This window comes from Arctopsyche grandis, chromosome 9 (genome assembly GCF_051622035.1).
Source record: "Arctopsyche grandis isolate Sample6627 chromosome 9, ASM5162203v2, whole genome shotgun sequence".
Taxonomy (NCBI): Eukaryota; Metazoa; Arthropoda; class Insecta; order Trichoptera; family Hydropsychidae; genus Arctopsyche; species Arctopsyche grandis.
The window spans coordinates 2,058,249-2,076,856 of NC_135363.1; the positions used below are offsets into that span (position 1 = coordinate 2,058,249).

General features: G+C 34.9%; 1 protein-coding gene across 1 annotated transcript; it reads right to left on the reverse strand.

Moving 5' to 3' along the window:
* Nucleotides 1–2,305: 2,305 nt before the first annotated feature.
* LOC143916568 (uncharacterized) lies at nt 2,306–18,202 on the reverse strand. The gene is made up of 5 exons (XM_077437711.1): nt 18,149–18,202; nt 9,016–9,162; nt 3,266–3,426; nt 3,004–3,192; nt 2,306–2,731 (listed from the first exon to the last, which is right to left on the reverse strand). The coding sequence occupies exons 2-5, from the start codon at nt 9,152–9,154 to the stop codon at nt 2,558–2,560; spliced, it is 663 nt and encodes a 220-aa protein (XP_077293837.1). The 5' UTR covers nt 9,155–9,162; nt 18,149–18,202; the 3' UTR covers nt 2,306–2,557.
* Between the last annotated feature and the right edge of the window lie 406 nt (nt 18,203–18,608).

Here is an 18,608-nt window from a genome sequence, read left to right on the forward strand (position 1 = left end):
GAATACAGTCCGAGAGACCCTTTCGTCGGAGAACGAGACGGTTGTTCATAAATATCGCACAAGAACAACCGCACATCACTGTTCTAATAAAAAAAACCACACTGTCCATAACCAAGTACAAAATTAACAACAACGCATGAACACATAAAGCGCGCATGCGTTAGGAAACAAAACCTGAAATGTGCAGTGCGAATGCACGCACACCTCAAGTAAACATACATGTACGCATGATTATGCGTGCATAAGCACGCACACACACACGCACGCACACACACACACACACACACACAAACACACACACATACACACACACACATACACACACACACATAAACCACAAATACATACACTCACCTAAACAGCAAACGCACACTCACACACACACATTCACAGAATATAATATAAAAAAAAACTACATATTATAGGGCGGGTTAAGGTCTGTTCAAACCTATCCAGCACGACCCGTATCCTGCATGTATCATGGAAGTGCGGATAGTATCAGTGCCGGCCTTACACCCAATGGCGCCCTCGGGCAATTTTTTCTAAACACCCTTTGAAAAAAATTATAAAAAACTGGATTACCATCCTCCTTTTTCCCGGCCTTGGGACCTTGCTACAGTTTCAGGCAGTGTCAGCAAAAGCATAGAAACACAAATGTTTGGATATATATTGCTGTCGGTTCCCTCATCACTGAGGATCGTGACTATGATGTCCGGTCAACCAGCTGCCTCCATTCAGTTATAAATTCGGCCAGGCGAAGACTTGCTACCGTGGAAGCGCCCGTCGCTGCAGATACTTGGTCAGTCCAGCGTGCGAGGGATCTGCCTCTGGCTCTTCTGCCTTCGACGCTACCAACCACAACCAACCGCTCCAGGCTCTCCTCACCTCTTCGTGCAATGTGGCCGAAGAACCGCAATATACGTTTCAGGCATATTGTTGACAGTCTATCCTTGATTTTTAATTCTTCAAGAATAGACACATTCGTGCGTTCGTCGGTCCAAGGCACGCACAGTAGCCGTCTCCAGGACCACATCTCGAAGGCATCGATTCTCCGTCTATCCGCCGCCTTCATGGTCCACGTCTCGACACCATAAAGGCAGACAGAAAAAACGAGACTATTCACGAGACGGATTTTGACAGCAGTTGTAATGGCTCTATTCTTTCAAATCTTCGTTAGTTGTGACATTGCCGATTTTGCTAATGTTTTTTGCTAATGTTTGGATGTAATTCTTGTAAATTGTGCTGTTTTATAAAATTGAAAGTGAGTCAAAGGCTTTTAAATTGATAAGTTCATTGCTAATAATATCAAATTTTGAATTGGCGGTGAGCTTAATTTGAAGATTGGCTTTTTCCAGTAGATTGTTTGAATAGCATATGCCGAGTACAAATGTAGGGCCTTTGGCACTCTAATTTTAATTTTAAAGTGCTTTTGGAGCATCGAGCGGCACCCTAACTTATTATTCATCCCATGGAGCGAATTGTTAGAAAGTTCCGCCTTACTTTATTTTATCTCAGAAACATGTGTAACGTATATTTTTCCGAAAGTTCGTATTTATTGTTGGTTTTCAAGAAAGGTTTTAAATTGATATTTTAGTGATTCGGTTCAATAACAACTAATTTTATTTCTCATATTTTTATTTGCCGACGTCCAATATTCACGTGTAACGAATTCGGTTCAAAAAAAGTTTTAGCTATTTAATAAAATTGCGTTCTGATCAAAACCTTATCAACTTAAGTTGTTAGTACATAAAGAATAAAAATATAAATTTTCAGCTTGATACGTTCAGGGATGTGGTAACAGCATTTTTGACCTTTCTAAGAGGAAAAAATCCCACTAATTATTAATTAATTAAATTTAATGATTTTTTTTTATTTCATCACATTGATACAAGAATTATTCCTGAATTTTGTCGTGAAGAGTACACATATTTAAAGGGTCGATAAAAATAGTGGAAGAACAATCGAACAGGAGTAAACTACTACTTCCGGCTAACGGGTATTCACGTAATTTTATAATTCTAGATATGAAATGTCGAAAAGTTTCCGAGCAAAACATAAAAAACCTCGATCTTATAAATTAGTTGTAGTACTTTAACTATATAGAGTAAAATTACTACTTCCGGTTGAGGTAAAAATAATTTTATATACATACAAATATAAAACGTAACGTTAAGATAGTTGGTAGAAATTAATTTTGATTGATAGTTTTTTAGTGATACAGTTTGATTGAAAATTTTTGGAAAAATATTTTCGTCTGTGGCGCCTTTTTTATATTTTATAACTCAATTAAATAAAAGCAAACGATAATAATATTTGGCAGTCTTTATTACTTAATAGATTATTTTAACAAATAATAAAAGATACATACATACATATATAATCGATTTAAACATACATAAGTAGGTATGTACACATTGACACATTTTATACAACACGATAGGGATAGCTGCAATAAAATCATGCTGACTCTGATGTACATAGATATTATTCTATGTATATACTTGGCAATTTATCGTGATTGTACATAAATTTATAACACTTAGGAAATAACATTAAATTAAACTCTTAAGTTAGGATTTGTGTAGCGGACGTATTTCAACAAGGCGTCATTCTCTTCGCATAAAATCGGCTTGCGGTGATGACAAGCAACGTCATGCCAATTGACACCATCGTTGTAGAACTGGTTCAAAACGGCGAGACAGTTTTCAGGAGCTCCTCCTTGCAGCAATTCCTGAAATGGAAAATGACAACATCGTTAAAATGGCCGATTGATAAACGTGTCGCCACCTAGTGGTATGAAATGAACGTGATTGGCCGCTTGAACTAGTTATTGGCCGATTGAACTAAAAATAATAAGCGGCGAAATAATATATTGCTATAGGTTGGTAGTGTGCAGGAGCACCGTCGAGGTTTATGGCAATGGCAAAGTAAAGATCAAAAAGTGTAGACACACGGCCAACAACTATAACAACATTGATAATTTTATTTGATTATAAAATTTACCCTGTTATCAGGTTGAGGTTGGCCGATTCCGCCATTTTCAGACCAGTCGTTTTGTTGTCTGTTGGTGGTGGGAGCCAACTTTTGGAGTTCCGCAGTCCAGAACCATCCGTTCACTCGGGCAGGCTGCAAATCAGTCCTGTCGCAACCTTTGAAGTCGCAAATACGACCGGAAGTCCAGATGTATTTAACCTGAAACATGATTTATATTAATAGACATATTTCAAAATTAAAAACTTTATTATCTCGTTAATGCTCCTCTTACATTCTCTCTGACTAATCTGCTCTTTATCCATTCGTTCTCATCTTGAGTCTCAATTGACACCAAGTCCATGCACCTTTGTCGGCAGTAGTTACGACCTCCCAACCAGTCCTCCTCAACATTTCTAGTGGCTGGCTCCCTCCATGAGAAGAAGTATCCTTTTCCTGAAATGAAAAATATGTCAAATTTTAAACATCTATTTTAGTTTTGTTTATGTCTATACATATAACCAGCGGTGTGGACTAGAAGTTAGCATATTATGCTTTCGAGTAGAGTGATCACGAGTTTGAGTCCCACTAGAGTCCGGCTGTTGGCCAGACTTTGGTTTGTGACTCCAGGTCAATCGTTTCTTATCAGAGTTTGCCAATTTTTCTGATTTTCGTTGAAACGGTTCTAACAAATTGGCAACCCATTTTCTCACAATTTTCGAGTTTTCAGCATCTCGAATTTCACTGATTGGTATGAAAATGCTTCAAATTTGTACATAAATATCTCGAAAATTTTCGAAATAAGAGTTTTTCAACATACGGTATAAAAATGATCTGAAAATGTATGATTCTGATTTGCATTGAAACGGTTCCTGTAAAATTGGCATCTCCTTTCCTATCTCTCTTGCTAGTCTCAAGGTATTCAGCGTCTTGAGGTTCGCCAATTTGATTACAAAATGCTGCAAAAATTTCTCCATAGATGTCACTGTGGACGTTTATATTGATTCGCATTGTATAAAATGCTTATGTACATCTATTGATTGTATTGTATCTGAATAAGTACACTCGTCGCATTGGAGCGATCTGTAAAGGCGATTGTAAATGTTGTATGAAATAAAATGTATGTATATATAAATACATTCAGCTAAGATGAGGCTACTTAAGATATCCCAAGAGATATGTATCAGTGGCGTGCGCTGAAATTCTCTCTCTTTTTGTCGTACAGCCTTATTTAATGTGCACGAGCAGGATACAAGAGGAACAAGTAAGGCTGTACGACAAAAAGAGAGAGAATTTCAGCGCACGCCACTGATATGTATATTATCATCATGATAACATCAGATATATTATCATCATGACTTCGTTATCTGTCATACCTCGTAATGTAATGTTGATTCAGATGTAGCTATGTATAATCGAAAGTTAGTTGTGTCTCGTCAATATTCCCGCAGCTACTTCTAACTACATATAGTGGCTAACCACCTCCAACGACCAATTTGCCATTAGGCTACCGTGAAGTACTTCGATTATGAATATTTATCGTAAATTTAATCTCGTCGCGATTTCACATACGCCTAGTTATGCTCGTGGAATGTGTCGCTTGTGAATCAAGCGATCATCGCCTAAAACGATGTGACATCATGCTGTGCATTATAAATCAATTTGCATGAAGTAATGAAAAGTGCAACTTTCTCGTCACATTTGCCGGTCGAGCACGAATAAATGTTTAAAATTACAGGGTGTGGTGAACAATGGTCGTGATGATGATGGGAAAGTGAAACCTCGCCTTTTTAATATCCACTTAATAACAATAACAATGCATAAATGCGACAAGATCAGATTTGGATCGAGAAGAGATGATCCGGCTCGTTACTCACGGCCGTAATTTACTATTTTCGAATTCATACGTTCAATATCGATGTACATATGTACATCTGTATGTGACTTTATATGAATATGAAAGAAAAATATTGAAATTTGGTCGGTAGTATAAACACCTCACGATGTTCTGATGTCTGGATTACCACAAAATTAGGCTTATGTAGAGTGAATGAGAAGCCGTGACAAAGATCACGAATATTTTTAAATCCTGCATAAGTGAGAAAGTGAGAAAGAAAACTTTAAATAATTATTGTTAGAAAATTTTATATATTATGAAATAAAATAAGAAAAAACTACATATGTATTCTCTGCTAGCTTAAGATATTTGATGGAGACGTGCTCTATCAGTGAATATATCGCAAACACTCGTATTTGAAGTGCCAGTGGAGCTTGCTCGGCCAATTTACTGGAGGGTCATCAGTTGATTGATTCGTTAAAGCACTACTAGCTGTACTATTTACTAGATACATAGTATCTTCTATGAATAAGGATGGACGGACAAGTAGCTAGACGGATAAAAAAAATGGTTCACTATTGTCAACCACTTTTTTGCTCTCCCCCTTTCTCGGACAATGGAGAAGTCTATTGCTATTTTATGACGGCAACTCGACCGCCTATCTCTAGTTATGACCAGACTTAGGCGGCCAGGATGCTTTAACCAATATTCTTTGACAATAGTGAACCGTTTTTTGTTGGTTAAAGCATCCTGGCCACCTAATTTTAGTTATGACTAGTCTTCGACGTTGGTTGGGTGCTCGTAAAATAACAATAGACCATTAAAAAGCGAGAGAGCAAAATGCATGGTTGACAATAGTAGTAGACAGTAGTGAACCAAAGCATCGTCCCAACGCCGATCTTTGGTTATGACATCGAAAACTACAATGCATATGAATGTTTATAAGCCGCCTGAAAGCCTATTCACATTCGGCTCAATTTACATTGGCCTATTTATTATAAAATTCGCATGCATTGTCTTCGTCATGTCTACACGAAGAAAGAGTTTGAGATACGAAAGCGTCTTTGGAACAAAAACCAAGCATGAAAGTGGACTATGTTGTTCCACGCGACCCCATTTTTTGAATATCCAGATGTCGCCAACCCAGTTCCGCGAAAGCGACATAAAAAGAGAACACTGATGTACATATGTATGCTTATTCTCAAGAACGATCCGAAATGGTAATCAGGTCGTTTCATTGTCTGGGCACGCACCAGTAAGAGACATTGACGTTTTGCAACTCTCCACGATACAATTTAGTCTTTGAATAGAGAGCATGAGAGACCCCAACTGGGATGTCCCCAAGGTCGCAGGATTTTTCCGAGGTCGCACGTCCATCTGATAATAATTGCTCGTAAAGGATGTTGCATAATTGTGTAGCAGTGGGTCACAAAGTGCCCTGTTGGAATACTAATTATGAATCTATACACTGGACTAATAAGGACGTTGAACTTAAATATTACAATATCCAGCCTTGGTCCAAAGTTGAGCAGGTGACGTGGTAATTGGCCAGTATAAAATATACCACTTGGGTTGCCACTTGGGCTTTGAAAAAATCGGTTCAATTTCATCCATTCAGTAAGGGCCAAGGTAAGGTTGCGGCCAACATTTGAACCAATATTTGGCCACCGTATAAAAATGAGTTTTCATGATACTTGTGAATAAAATGATGAAATAGGGACCTAGTGATTGGCCTGTATATAATAGTTGATAATTTGTATTTTGTAGCTAGAAATACATAGCATTTATGAAAATCGTATATGTATATAATTATTTAAGTTTAAGTTTGGACCATTGTGGCATAACAAGAGTCCCTAATGCACCACAATGGTCGAAAAAATACAGGGGGATAAGAAATATATATATATATATATATATATATATATATATATATATATATATATATATATATATATATATATATATATATACATAATCATAAAAAACAATAGCATTATATAAATAGAAGATTAAGTAAAAATATAAAAAAACAGTAGTGAATGTCTTGCACCTATAGCCAGTACCAATATATATGTAAGAACCAACCGCAAATACAAAACATCCCTACGAGGCTCAAATGGAAGAGAGGAAATCAAAATTCCACTCATACATCACATTCAATTATGAAAATAATGATGAGTGCAGGCTACCAGACAAATAGGTTAAAATTATCTCTGATAACCTACGCTCACTGAGGTGGAAAATATCACATTCAGGCTCAGGTTTCAGGTTTCATTGAGAAGTTATACTCATGTCTATTATAAATTTTTATTTCTAACTTTAGAATCTGAATGACCTACATATTGTTACAGACCGGCTAATTTTTTCATACAAATACTAGATTCAAAGTGTTGAAAGTCCCAGTGTTTGGCCCCTTACGTCTAAAACTAAACTGGCCAAGCACACGTCATAAAGCTGGCCAATAGCTGTGTATCTCCCAAATTTGAATAAATTGAAAGCAAAGCCTTTGATTTTAGAATCTATATATGTATGGCCAATTACTGTAATTTCTGCCCTATTATTAAAACCCACATGCCAAGTTTGCTTAAAAGTCATATAATTGTTGTAAATGGAAAACAAAATCAATTGAAACAATTGAATGGCACCGATCGGTGAAAGTACATAACCTACTAACTTAAATTCGTTAAAAGAAAAAAAAAAAACATAATTATCGTACTCAAGATGGTAAATTACGCACAAAGCGATCGACAACGCGTGTTCCAAATTTGGTACGAGTTGTCAAAAAAGAGAAGAAAAAAACCGCCACACTGTCAATAAAAACAACAATGGCAAATTCAAAAGTGTCGTTCTACAATTAGACGTTTACTTGTTTGATTGTTTCTTGAAAAGTATGCGGCCCACCTTTTCCTTTCTTCGCTAAACTCGTTTGGTAAACGAACGGGCGTTTGTCCTTTTTTGTCGATATTAATTTACCAGTTTTTACCGCGTGCATTATTAATATTTTCCGTACTGCTCACGTACTGCTTAAATTAACATTAATAAGCTTTCTATTCATTCAATTAAACGCAGACAAATTGAATTGACGCCGATCAAACGAAAGAAAGTTTATCCGAATGGCTAATCCTATATAAAAAAAGACGTTGTGATTGTGATCAAAATCGTTCACTGACGAAAAGTGTTCTGCGATCGCTTTTACAAATCGATTGGTACGTCTGCTGCTCTCCTATTGGTCCATTTGCATTACTGAATTTCATACATGAAAATTTGAAACAACGTGATATCTATATTATGTATAAAAAGCTCAAAAGTGATACTAAAAAAGACGCCTATAATATTTTGTAAAATGTGATATCTAGCATTAAAATTTGTCATCAATTTAATGTGAGAAATTAAAGAGAAATAAAAAGCTTAATTAGAGGCTTCATTCTCAAGCAGATAAAATATCAAAGTAAATATAATATTAATTTAACTTAATCTCATTATTAGGCATTTGTACTGTGCATTTGCATTTGTAAAATGTATTTGCATTTGTAGGCATTTATTATGTACTAAAATCGTATATAATAATTGTCTATTGCGTGCGTGCGTATCGAGTGCGTGTGAATGTTCGTTAACATGCTCCGTCTCTCTTTCTCCCCTTGGAATCGTATATCGTGGAAAGAGACGCGGCATATTACTTCATTCACATGATCGGCCGACAAAAACAAAACGATGTTTTTTTAAAATAATTAATTGAATTTTAAATTATTATTTCCGTTGATCGGAATTGTGATATTTTACCGAGTGCACAATTATATGCACGAAGGCTACTATTAAAATGTAAAAGCACAAGTTTTTGTATCCAAACAAATACAATTAATATAAAAACGATGATTTAACAAATATATACAATTGAAGTTTCACCAAAAAAATTTAATTACAAATAAACTGAATAGTTATGCTAATAATTGTAATTAAAAACGTATTTCAATTATTGAAATTTACATTTTTTTCACCAAACATTCAAATGTTACTTTCGCGAATTGCACAATCATTTTCTCAATTAAACGCGTCTCGAGTTTCTAGCCGACTAATTGACGAATTTTTACCAATTATATACCGGGCGGCTTCACAAAGCTTCGCCCCCCCCCCCTTTTTTATAAACACACATACTATTACACTATCAGAAAAAATTTAAACATTTTAATATGGAATTATGTAGGTCTTACCGTCTGGCCTCCTCTCGTGGATGACCCTTTGGGCGCATAGTTCAGGCACTGGAGGCTCCAAAATTCGACCGTTGGCGAATTGGGCTTGTGCCGTAGCGCAAACTACTGCCAGGACTACCAACCCAGCGAGCACCTTCATTTTTCAATCTAAAAACACAGTTAAAACAAGTTAATTCGAATCCAATTCAAATGATGTTCAGTGTCAATGTCAACAAGTCTGATTTAATATAATCCGTTATAATTTTATATTAATTTAATAGTTGCTAGTTTACCGGTTAAGATGCTATTTTAGATCAATATAATATATTTGAGATTAACATTGATTGAATTTATAAATCTTAACAGTACAAATGATTTATTATAAATATGCATCATAAACATTTTTGTGCATGGATAAGAATACTCATTTTTATTATAAAAGATTTTGAGCAGTAAAACGATAAATAATTTCAAACAGTAAAGTAAGCAGTAAAACGATAAATAATTTAAATATCATCAATTAGTACAATAAATAACGGGGCTTTAATTGAGACGCTCATTCACTTTTTTGCAAGCTTTTTCATTCGTATTCAAAAGTATGTTTCGAACTATTTTTTTAGTATTGTATTTCATTTCGCGACTGTTTGCAGTGAGGAGATTTTGATTTTGATTTTTAAATGATTTTTATTATTAATAAATTATGTTCACAATACATCTATACCGAATTTAATAGCTACTGATCTACTGATCATTTTCTATTTTACAATTTATTTATTTTTTGTTAGTAATTATAGCATTATATTATTTTAATGTTAATATACAGCATAATCGGAAAAAATAACTCAAAACGTATTTACAACAGTGGGGAGAAAAATACGCGATTCTTAAGAGGGCTGTACATCAGAAACCTTAATTTTTTTGCCGTTCCTTTCTTCGATATATATATTGAGTGAATGTATATATTGAGTGAATGCGACAATATATATATTGAGTGAATGCGACAGTTGCGCTTCGACCAGATAATATGTATTTTAAATCGACAAAATCGAGGTTTTGTATTCTCCAATTTTCTCCTCCGAAAATGGACCAATTTTTAAAAAAATTTCATCATCGGTATGAGAAAGATATTTTCTGTGCAACTATGTGCGTATTTTTTTTTAAATCAACCGTTAAATAAGCACGCTGGACTCTTTTCGTGGGTGTAAAAAAGAGGCGATTTTATAGATGTTTGGCGGCTTCTAGCTCCTATAAAAAATAGCTAATCAAAAAAGTAAAAGCACAGATGCATCCAAATGGTAGATATCCATAGCATATTAAAAAATAATTTCTCTAGTGCCATAATTGAGGAAGGGAGAAGTGTAATACGTTTGTATGGACAAGGCGCTGGTGTCCAGCCCTCTTAATTCATCAGCTTAGATATTTATGAAAAGCTATTCAACCAAATTTAAAATTCGCCTATTGTCGAGAGTGAATCTGGGCCCTAGGAAAAAAATAATTCTATTCCTTTTTTAATGGTGGGGGGGGGTTAATTTTAGAATTTTGAAAAAAAATATTGCTCTTTTTCGTTGTGTTGTATAATTATGATAGAAAAAGCATACTCTGCAGGTAAAAAACTTTTTTTTGGCACTCACTTTAATGAATGTATCTTTAAGTTGCATCCTCAGGCAACCGGTTTTAAATAAAGTATACTTTTTGATTCAAAACCTTTTCTATCATATAAAATGTGGGATACCCAGAGAGTTTAGATTCGTTATTTACAGTGTATGTTAATATATCTTTGTTATGAATCAGGGCCCTTTTAATAACACCCCCTCTCTCGCCAGCCTTGAAAATTTTGAATTAATGTACAGTATACCCCAAAAAATTAGCATTGACCCTCTTAAAAGTCAGTTATTTATATTTTCATTTTCACCGAAAATACAAATAACTTTCAATTTCTATAGACGAAACGTCATTTGCTCATTATTCTATTATTACCAAAAAAAAAAAAGACAACATCTCTTGTAATTTATTCATTTCGAGAAAAATTAGCACAAAGTTCAAACGAAGGCCATCGTCTTGCATTCTTTCAGTTTGTTTATTTAATTTTTTCTTCGAATGCGCGTAAAATCGCATCACAAATTACGCAACCTTTGCTATTTTTACATTGTATTTCATTTTGCATATTTTTTTCACGACTTTTAACATTCAGAAAGCATTCAATGTACCGCTAACTCGTTAAAAATGTATCCATGACGACATTTCAAAACAACAAAAACAAACAAATAATTAAATAATTTAAAAAAAGATTCCTAGACAGAACAAAATCCACTTGCATAATGAATAACTTCAACCGATTGATTCGATCGTCTGACACATCGTACAATCATCAATTCACGATACAATTCATCTCAATTAATTAGCAATGCTCAGAAGAGCACTGTTGCCCCTATTAGCCTGAATAAACGGGCCATTAGAATCGTATTGTAATTCAATCGGTAAACACGACCCCATTTTCAGTGCGAAACTCAAACAATTTCACTCGGACACGTACATATTGGAAAATCGTTTCGGCAAATAAATACATAAAATCAATTTTATTTCTCGTAACCGAGAGTGACACATTTCTACATTGTTTTCGCACGCATATTCTAAACATAATATTTCAGCGCGAAAATTCATATCATTGCACAATTGCAGTGCGTTGCGTAATGCATATTAATTCACACAGTAATATAATATAATGCGGCCGAGAGAAAAGTCTTTTATATTTGAATTAAATTAAAATTCATGACACGCGTGTTCGCATCGTGAAAGTGCAGCCGTTGACAGTGTAAATCTGCCATAATGTTATTTATTTGTTGTCGGTTACACATTTGTAATACGGAAAATCGATACGCACTAGGAATAGACTCTCGTTTACACACAATGAAAATTTCTCACGTATTAATTAATCACGTACATAAATATCCCCACTCGGCGAGAACAATAGATGTTTTTTTATAATTATAACTGACGGAAAAAGAGCATTTCCCTGCTCAAGAGAGTTGTAGAGCAGTATATCTGGGAAGAGGAACGTTCGCATGCACGTGATGTGGAAAATAAACGAAATTTTGGAAAATCGTATTCAAGTGCTATTTCTACTGTATCAATTTTTATGAAAATTTTAACACGTGTTAACCAGTATATTGTTATGACTATTATCGAATAAAAACTTGTTATAATTTTGCAGGTTTTTATATTTTTAAATTACAAATTTACTGTAGCCATTATGGTGCAATGTTTTTAGTCGTAGGCAAAGTGTTAGATTAAAATTAATTATGATTATTAAAAACTGTCTTGTTTGTACGAATTTTAAATTATTTAATTGATTGAATCATACATTGTAATGTAAATTTGACCACTAAAAAAAGTATCTGTATATTTTTTAAAAATAAAATCAAGTTGTTAATTAGCGTATTAGTTAGACTATAAGGCGAAGTTATTATTGAAAATAAGAGGCTAGTAAAAAACGACATGAAAATAGGAGGGGGGGGGGGGGTTGTTCGCCTTATATTTGAAAATTATAGTTTTTTCCAAAAAGCAGATTAAAACTGGGGAGGTCGCCTTATCGTCAGGCTAATGCGGTGAATATTATTTTTTTTAATAATAAAATGTATCTAATATATAATTTCGAAACGTATGTTTATTTGGTTCGTAAAATCCGTGATGTCATCGGACAAATTAATATTCAAATAAATTTAATAAAATGTTTACTGTTAGATTATCCATGTTTAAGCGGTTTATATTACAAATATTGATTTATATTTGTATTATTGGTTTATATTACAAATATTGATAGAGCGGGTTGAGCGAGCTCGGTGCGGACGTGTGTTTGTGTGTTGTTCCCGATAAGTATGTAGAATTTTGTGTTAAATTGGAGCTAAAGAGGAGGTGCTGGGATGAGTATGTAGCTCTTCTGGCGCCTCGCAAGTTAGTACATATTCAGAATCATTACCTATGCTTGATTTCATATTTTTTAAATGGAATTTAAATTTATAATATTTTCATATTTACATAATTACCCACATAATTTCGATCACATTTCTTTTGATAATAATTTACTATTAACGTCGATTGATTTATTAATGATAGTATTGATAATATTTAACGTTGAATTATTTCATATTTAATATTGAGTGAATGGTTTGATATTTAATGTTGAATTATTTCATAATTGATTATTTAATGTTGAGTGTTGAATTATTTCATAATTGATTATTTAATATTGAGTGTTGAATTGTTTAATATTTAGTTTTGATAATTTAATATTTGATATTGGATACTTGTACTCAACGTTAACGTTAATGTTTGGTACTAATTTAATAAATATTATGATTGTGAATAAACTGTCAATATATGTAAATATATCATAAATGGAAACACACGTCCGTCCGCACACAGTAATTATTAAGCTCAGAGCAGAGCTCCATGCAACCGCTCAGGTCCCCAAGTTGCAGATAGGGGAACGACTCTTGTAGTCAACTGCCATGGCGACATGGTGGTCCTGGACAAGGAGCGCTGAGATAAGAGTGGTGATGAGTGAATCCGTGGTAATTTTCACTCTATAAAATGTCACACAACACTATGACGGTCTCAGGTCAGCGGCGAGTAAGTGCCGCCGCTTAACAAAAGCACAACCCGGTTTTCAAAGGTACCGTATCATCTTTGACAGAGAAGGAAACTCTATAATAAATCCCTGGTAGTGGGCAGCAGCTCTGCCAGTATAAGATGTCAAAACATTTACTGCGCTGTAGAAGGAAGTGGGAATCCACTGCAGTATTCTCCCAAGATAACTATGATGTACAAAAATAAAAGTGTGAAGAAGTCTGACTCTCCGGCTGACACCCGGCGCCTTCGAGGTTCCAGGTCTCACGGTGTGAAATTGGCTACTGGCCACATGCATGTGACTCACCAGGCATCATGTGGAAAATATGCGACTGGAGAAACTTTACGGAACAAATCCAAAATAGGTACTTGGAACGTTAGAGGACTCCTGAATCCTGGGAAAACACTGGTTGTTGAGAAAGAGATGTACAGTCATGGGCTAGATATACTCGGAATCTCGGAAACGCACTGGAAGAACAACGGCCATTATAAAACTTCAAATGGAAATACGATATATTTTTCTGGTAACCAAGATTCGTCACATAGCGGTGTCGCGGTGATCTTAGCATCTAAATTAACCAGTGCACTAATTGGCTACAACCCCATAAGTGACAGACTTATACACTTAAAACTCAACACGCATCCGTATAAACTAAACATCCTTCAAATATATGCTCCTACTGCAGATGCCGAAGATATTAAAATAAATGCGTTCTATGCTTCACTACTCGATACATTGTCAAATATCTCAAACAAAGAAATGACCATCATTCTTGGTGATTTTAATGCCAAAGTCGGTAATAATAGCAACATTGATAACATAGTAGGTAAATATGGATTGGGTATTCAAAATGAGAGAGGAGAGAAACTTATAAGTTTCTGCATTGAAAATAAAATGTCCATTATGAATACTTGGTTTCAACATCATCCTAGGCGATTGTACACTTGGATATCTCCTGGGGATCGTCACCGCAACCAAATCGATTATGTATTAATAAATTCTAGATGGAAATCATCGATACATAACGTCAAAACATATCCAGGTGCAGATTGCGGATCGGACCATAACTTACTTGTTGCTAAATTTCGACTGAAATTGAAAATGATTAAAAGACATCAAAATAAAGCAATTAAACTCACCAATGATGATGTAATTAATTTTGGCAATGTAATCAGAGAAAAAGATGCAGAATTCCAAATAAATCCTAATGTAGATGTAGAAGAGTCTTGGAAAATTTTTAAAGATCTCATAATTCGGTATGCCAGAAAACATCAAACACCGCAAAATGAACATCGCAAGTCTTTTATCTCTGATTCAACTTGGGTTAAGATAAAAGAACGTAAAAGACTTAAACAAACTGGCATAACATCGACAGAATATCTTGAAAGGTATGCAATATTACATAAAGATATTCAAAGGAGTTGTAGGCGGGATAAAGCTAAATATATAAATGACATATGTGAGGAGATAGAAAAACACGCATTAAAGAATCAGGCAAGGGATATTTTTCACAAAGTAAAAATCGTCACTCAAAAATTTTCACCCAAAACTTGGACAATAGATGATCAATTTGGAAACACGCTTACAGATATTGATGTGATACTCAACCGATGGAAAGAATACTGTTCGGAATTGTACAGTGGTAGTTCGTCGACCTCAATTGTTTCCCTAATTGATGATGTCAGGGAGCCTGACATCTTGACATCTGAAGTTGTAAATGCCATAAAGAAACTGAAATGTAAAAAGTCTCCTGGCAGCGATGGTATACAAGCTGAACTTCTGAAAGAGCTTGGTGAAACTGCGATAAAGGCGCTATGTAATATGTGCAACAAGATCTGGGTAAACGGAGTATGGCCGAAAGATTGGGTCAATTCAATATTCATTCCCTTACACAAGAAAGGATCTACAAAAAAATGCGAGAATTACAGGACCTTAGCCTTAATATCGCACTCTAGTAAAGTATTGCTGTATATAATTAAAGATCGTTTGAGCAGTTACCTTGGATGGCAAATACCGAACGAACAAGCAGGGTTTGTAAAAGGCAAAGGGACGAGGGAACAAATACTGAATATACGTCAACTCATTGAAAAATGTCGGGAGTTTCAAACTCCAGCCGTTCTTTGTTTTATAGACTATAAAAAAGCTTTTGACTTTGTGAACTGGGACTATCTGTGGAAAGTTCTACTGGACATGGGAGTCCCCATGCATCTTGTAAAAATAATACATAACTTGTATAATGATAACAATGCAGTAGTTCGAATCAATTCGCTAAACTCGACAAATTTTCGAGTACAACGTGGAGTAAGGCAAGGGTGTATATTATCTCCAGACCTATTTAATATATATGGAGAGTATATAATGCGTAGAGCACTGGATGGTTGGAAGGGTGGAGTGTCCATTGGTGGAAAAAAACTATCCAATCTTCGGTATGCGGATGACACAACGCTCATAGCTAATAATCATGAAGAAATGGCCGAACTGATCCGTCGTGTTGAGACAGAGAGTAATGTGCTTGGCCTCCAGATAAACCGCCCCAAAACAAAAATTATGATAATTGACCGTCACCAACAGCTGCAAAACAACAACTCAGCTTTAAACGGTATAGATGTGGTTGATAATTTTGTCTATCTGGGGTCACTCATATCTAACAACGGCGGCAGCGAATTGGAAATACGGCGCCGGATTACATTAGCAAAATCGGCAATGTCACAACTAACGAAGATTTGGAAGAATAGAGCCATTACAACTGCTGTCAAAATCCGTCTCGTGAAGAGTCTCGTTTTTTCTGTCTGCCTTTATGGTGTCGAGACGTGGACCATGAAGGCGGCGGATAGACGGAGAATCGATGCCTTCGAGATGTGGTCCTGGAGACGGCTACTGTGCGTGCCTTGGACCGACAAACGCACGAATGTGTCTATTCTTGAAGAATTGAAAATCAAGGATAGATTGTCAACAATATGCCTGAAACGTATATTGCAGTTCTTCGGCCACATTGCACGAAGAGGTGAGGAGAGCCTGGAGCGGTTGGTTGTGGTTGGTAGCGTCGAAGGCAGAAGAGCCAGAGGCAGATCCCCCGCACGCTGGACTGACCAAGTATCTGCAGCGACGGGCGCTTCCACGGTAGCAAGTCTTCGCCTGGCCGAATTTAGAACTGAATGGAGGCAGCTGGTTGACCGCACATCATAGTCACGATCCTCAGTGATGAGGGAACCGACAGCAATATATTACAAATATTAAGCGAAGCCGGGTAAAACTACTAGTTTACTATAAAAGATGCACCAAAAATTTACTTTTTTATAAAATAAATATATATGTATATATACAGCTATGCATATATGTATATTTAAAAATTTTGATTATATATTTAAAAATAATAATGAGGATTAAAAAAATAGATTCAGAAGAAGGCTTTAAATAGATATGTAGATATGTTTAAACATTATGAAAAAATTTACTTATTAATATGTATGCACACTGAAAGGATTAAAAGAAACTCAATATTGAAATATCCTAAATCAAACGAAAGCTTACAAAAAATATATAAATAAATATTTAGGTATATGGAGAGTTTTATATCGTTGGAAAATACACTATTCAATTCTACATTAGATACAATTTTATACATACATATATACATATGTATGTACATAGCTTCACATACATAAACATATACATATGTACATACATTATTTAAATATATGTATATATTATATATTTAAAAATAATATAATAAGGAGAATTAAAAAATATATATTCAGATATAGATAGATACAATATGAAAAAATATACTTATCAATATGTACATATGTACACTGAAAGTCATACTAAACACTGAAAGGATTTAAAGAAACTCAATATTGAAATATCCTACATCAAACGAAAGCTTACAAAAAAACATATAAAGGTATATGGAGATTTTTATATCGGAAAATACACTATTCAATTCTACATTAGATAATTTTATACATACATATATACATAGCTTTACATATGTACATACATTATTTAAATTTAAAATAATAATAAGGAGGATTGAAAAAAATATATTCAGATAGAAGGCTTTAAATAGATCGATATATTTAAACAATATGAAAAAATATACTTATCGATATGTACATATGTACACTGAAAGTCATACTAAACACTGAAAGGATTAAAAGAAACTCAATATTAAAATATCCTACATACAAACGAAATCCTATATACTATTTATTCAATTCTACATTAAGATACATACGTATATGTATGTATGCTTTCAGGTATGTTTCAACGAATTGTTCACAACTAGGGCTACCAAATATTCGAATCATTCTAATAGTAAGCTATAAAATATTTAGAAAGGCTAAAATTTGAGCAGAATCCTAGCCTGGAATCATATTTTCATATGTAGGTCGAAAAAAGTTTGTGTAAAAGATATTCGAATACACGGATACTCGAGTCGTAACTTACGCCACGGCGAGTACGTGACCCCAGAGATAGTATGATACATACAATGACTTCAGTATGGGTGTAACAGGTGATGTTTACCTGTGTCAGGTGAAACGGACGTACGTACAGCTCCACAAAACAACAATAACTGGTAGGTGTTTGGTAACGCACCCCTATATATAGCTGACGATGAAACGGACGCCTCGCGGGTCCTAAGACAGGGGTGAACAACCGTGGGCTCGAGACCTCACAAATTCATCTGGCACAGGTATCCGAAATCTGACGGCCATATTTGCTCAAGGGATTTCTCTCGTGTGCTTAAAATGGTCGGGTCTGTGTGAAGATCGATCTTTACAACGTGTTAAAACTCAGGTGTGACCGAGAAAAATGTTTATTCGTGTGATCGAAATATTAAAATCAGTCTCGAGAATCGTTTGGTGTATTTGGTTATTCAAGTATTTTAAGTTGAGTACAATTTAAAATAGTATGGTGCGGTATGTGCCCAACCGGTCGCCGTGACGAGACAATGTTTAATGACAGAAAATGCAAATATCGGAAA

Coding starts and splice junctions, on each gene's coding strand:
- LOC143916568 (XM_077437711.1), bottom strand. CDS start 9,154: ATGAAGGTGCTCGCTGGGTTGGTAGTCCTGGCAGTAGTTTGCGCTACG. Junction 3,427..9,015: donor CCACGAGAGGAGGCCAGACG/GTAAGACCTACA, acceptor TTTTCATTTCAG/GAAAAGGATACTTCTTCTCA. Junction 3,193..3,265: donor GCAGATTAGTCAGAGAGAAT/GTAAGAGGAGCA, acceptor ATCATGTTTCAG/GTTAAATACATCTGGACTTC.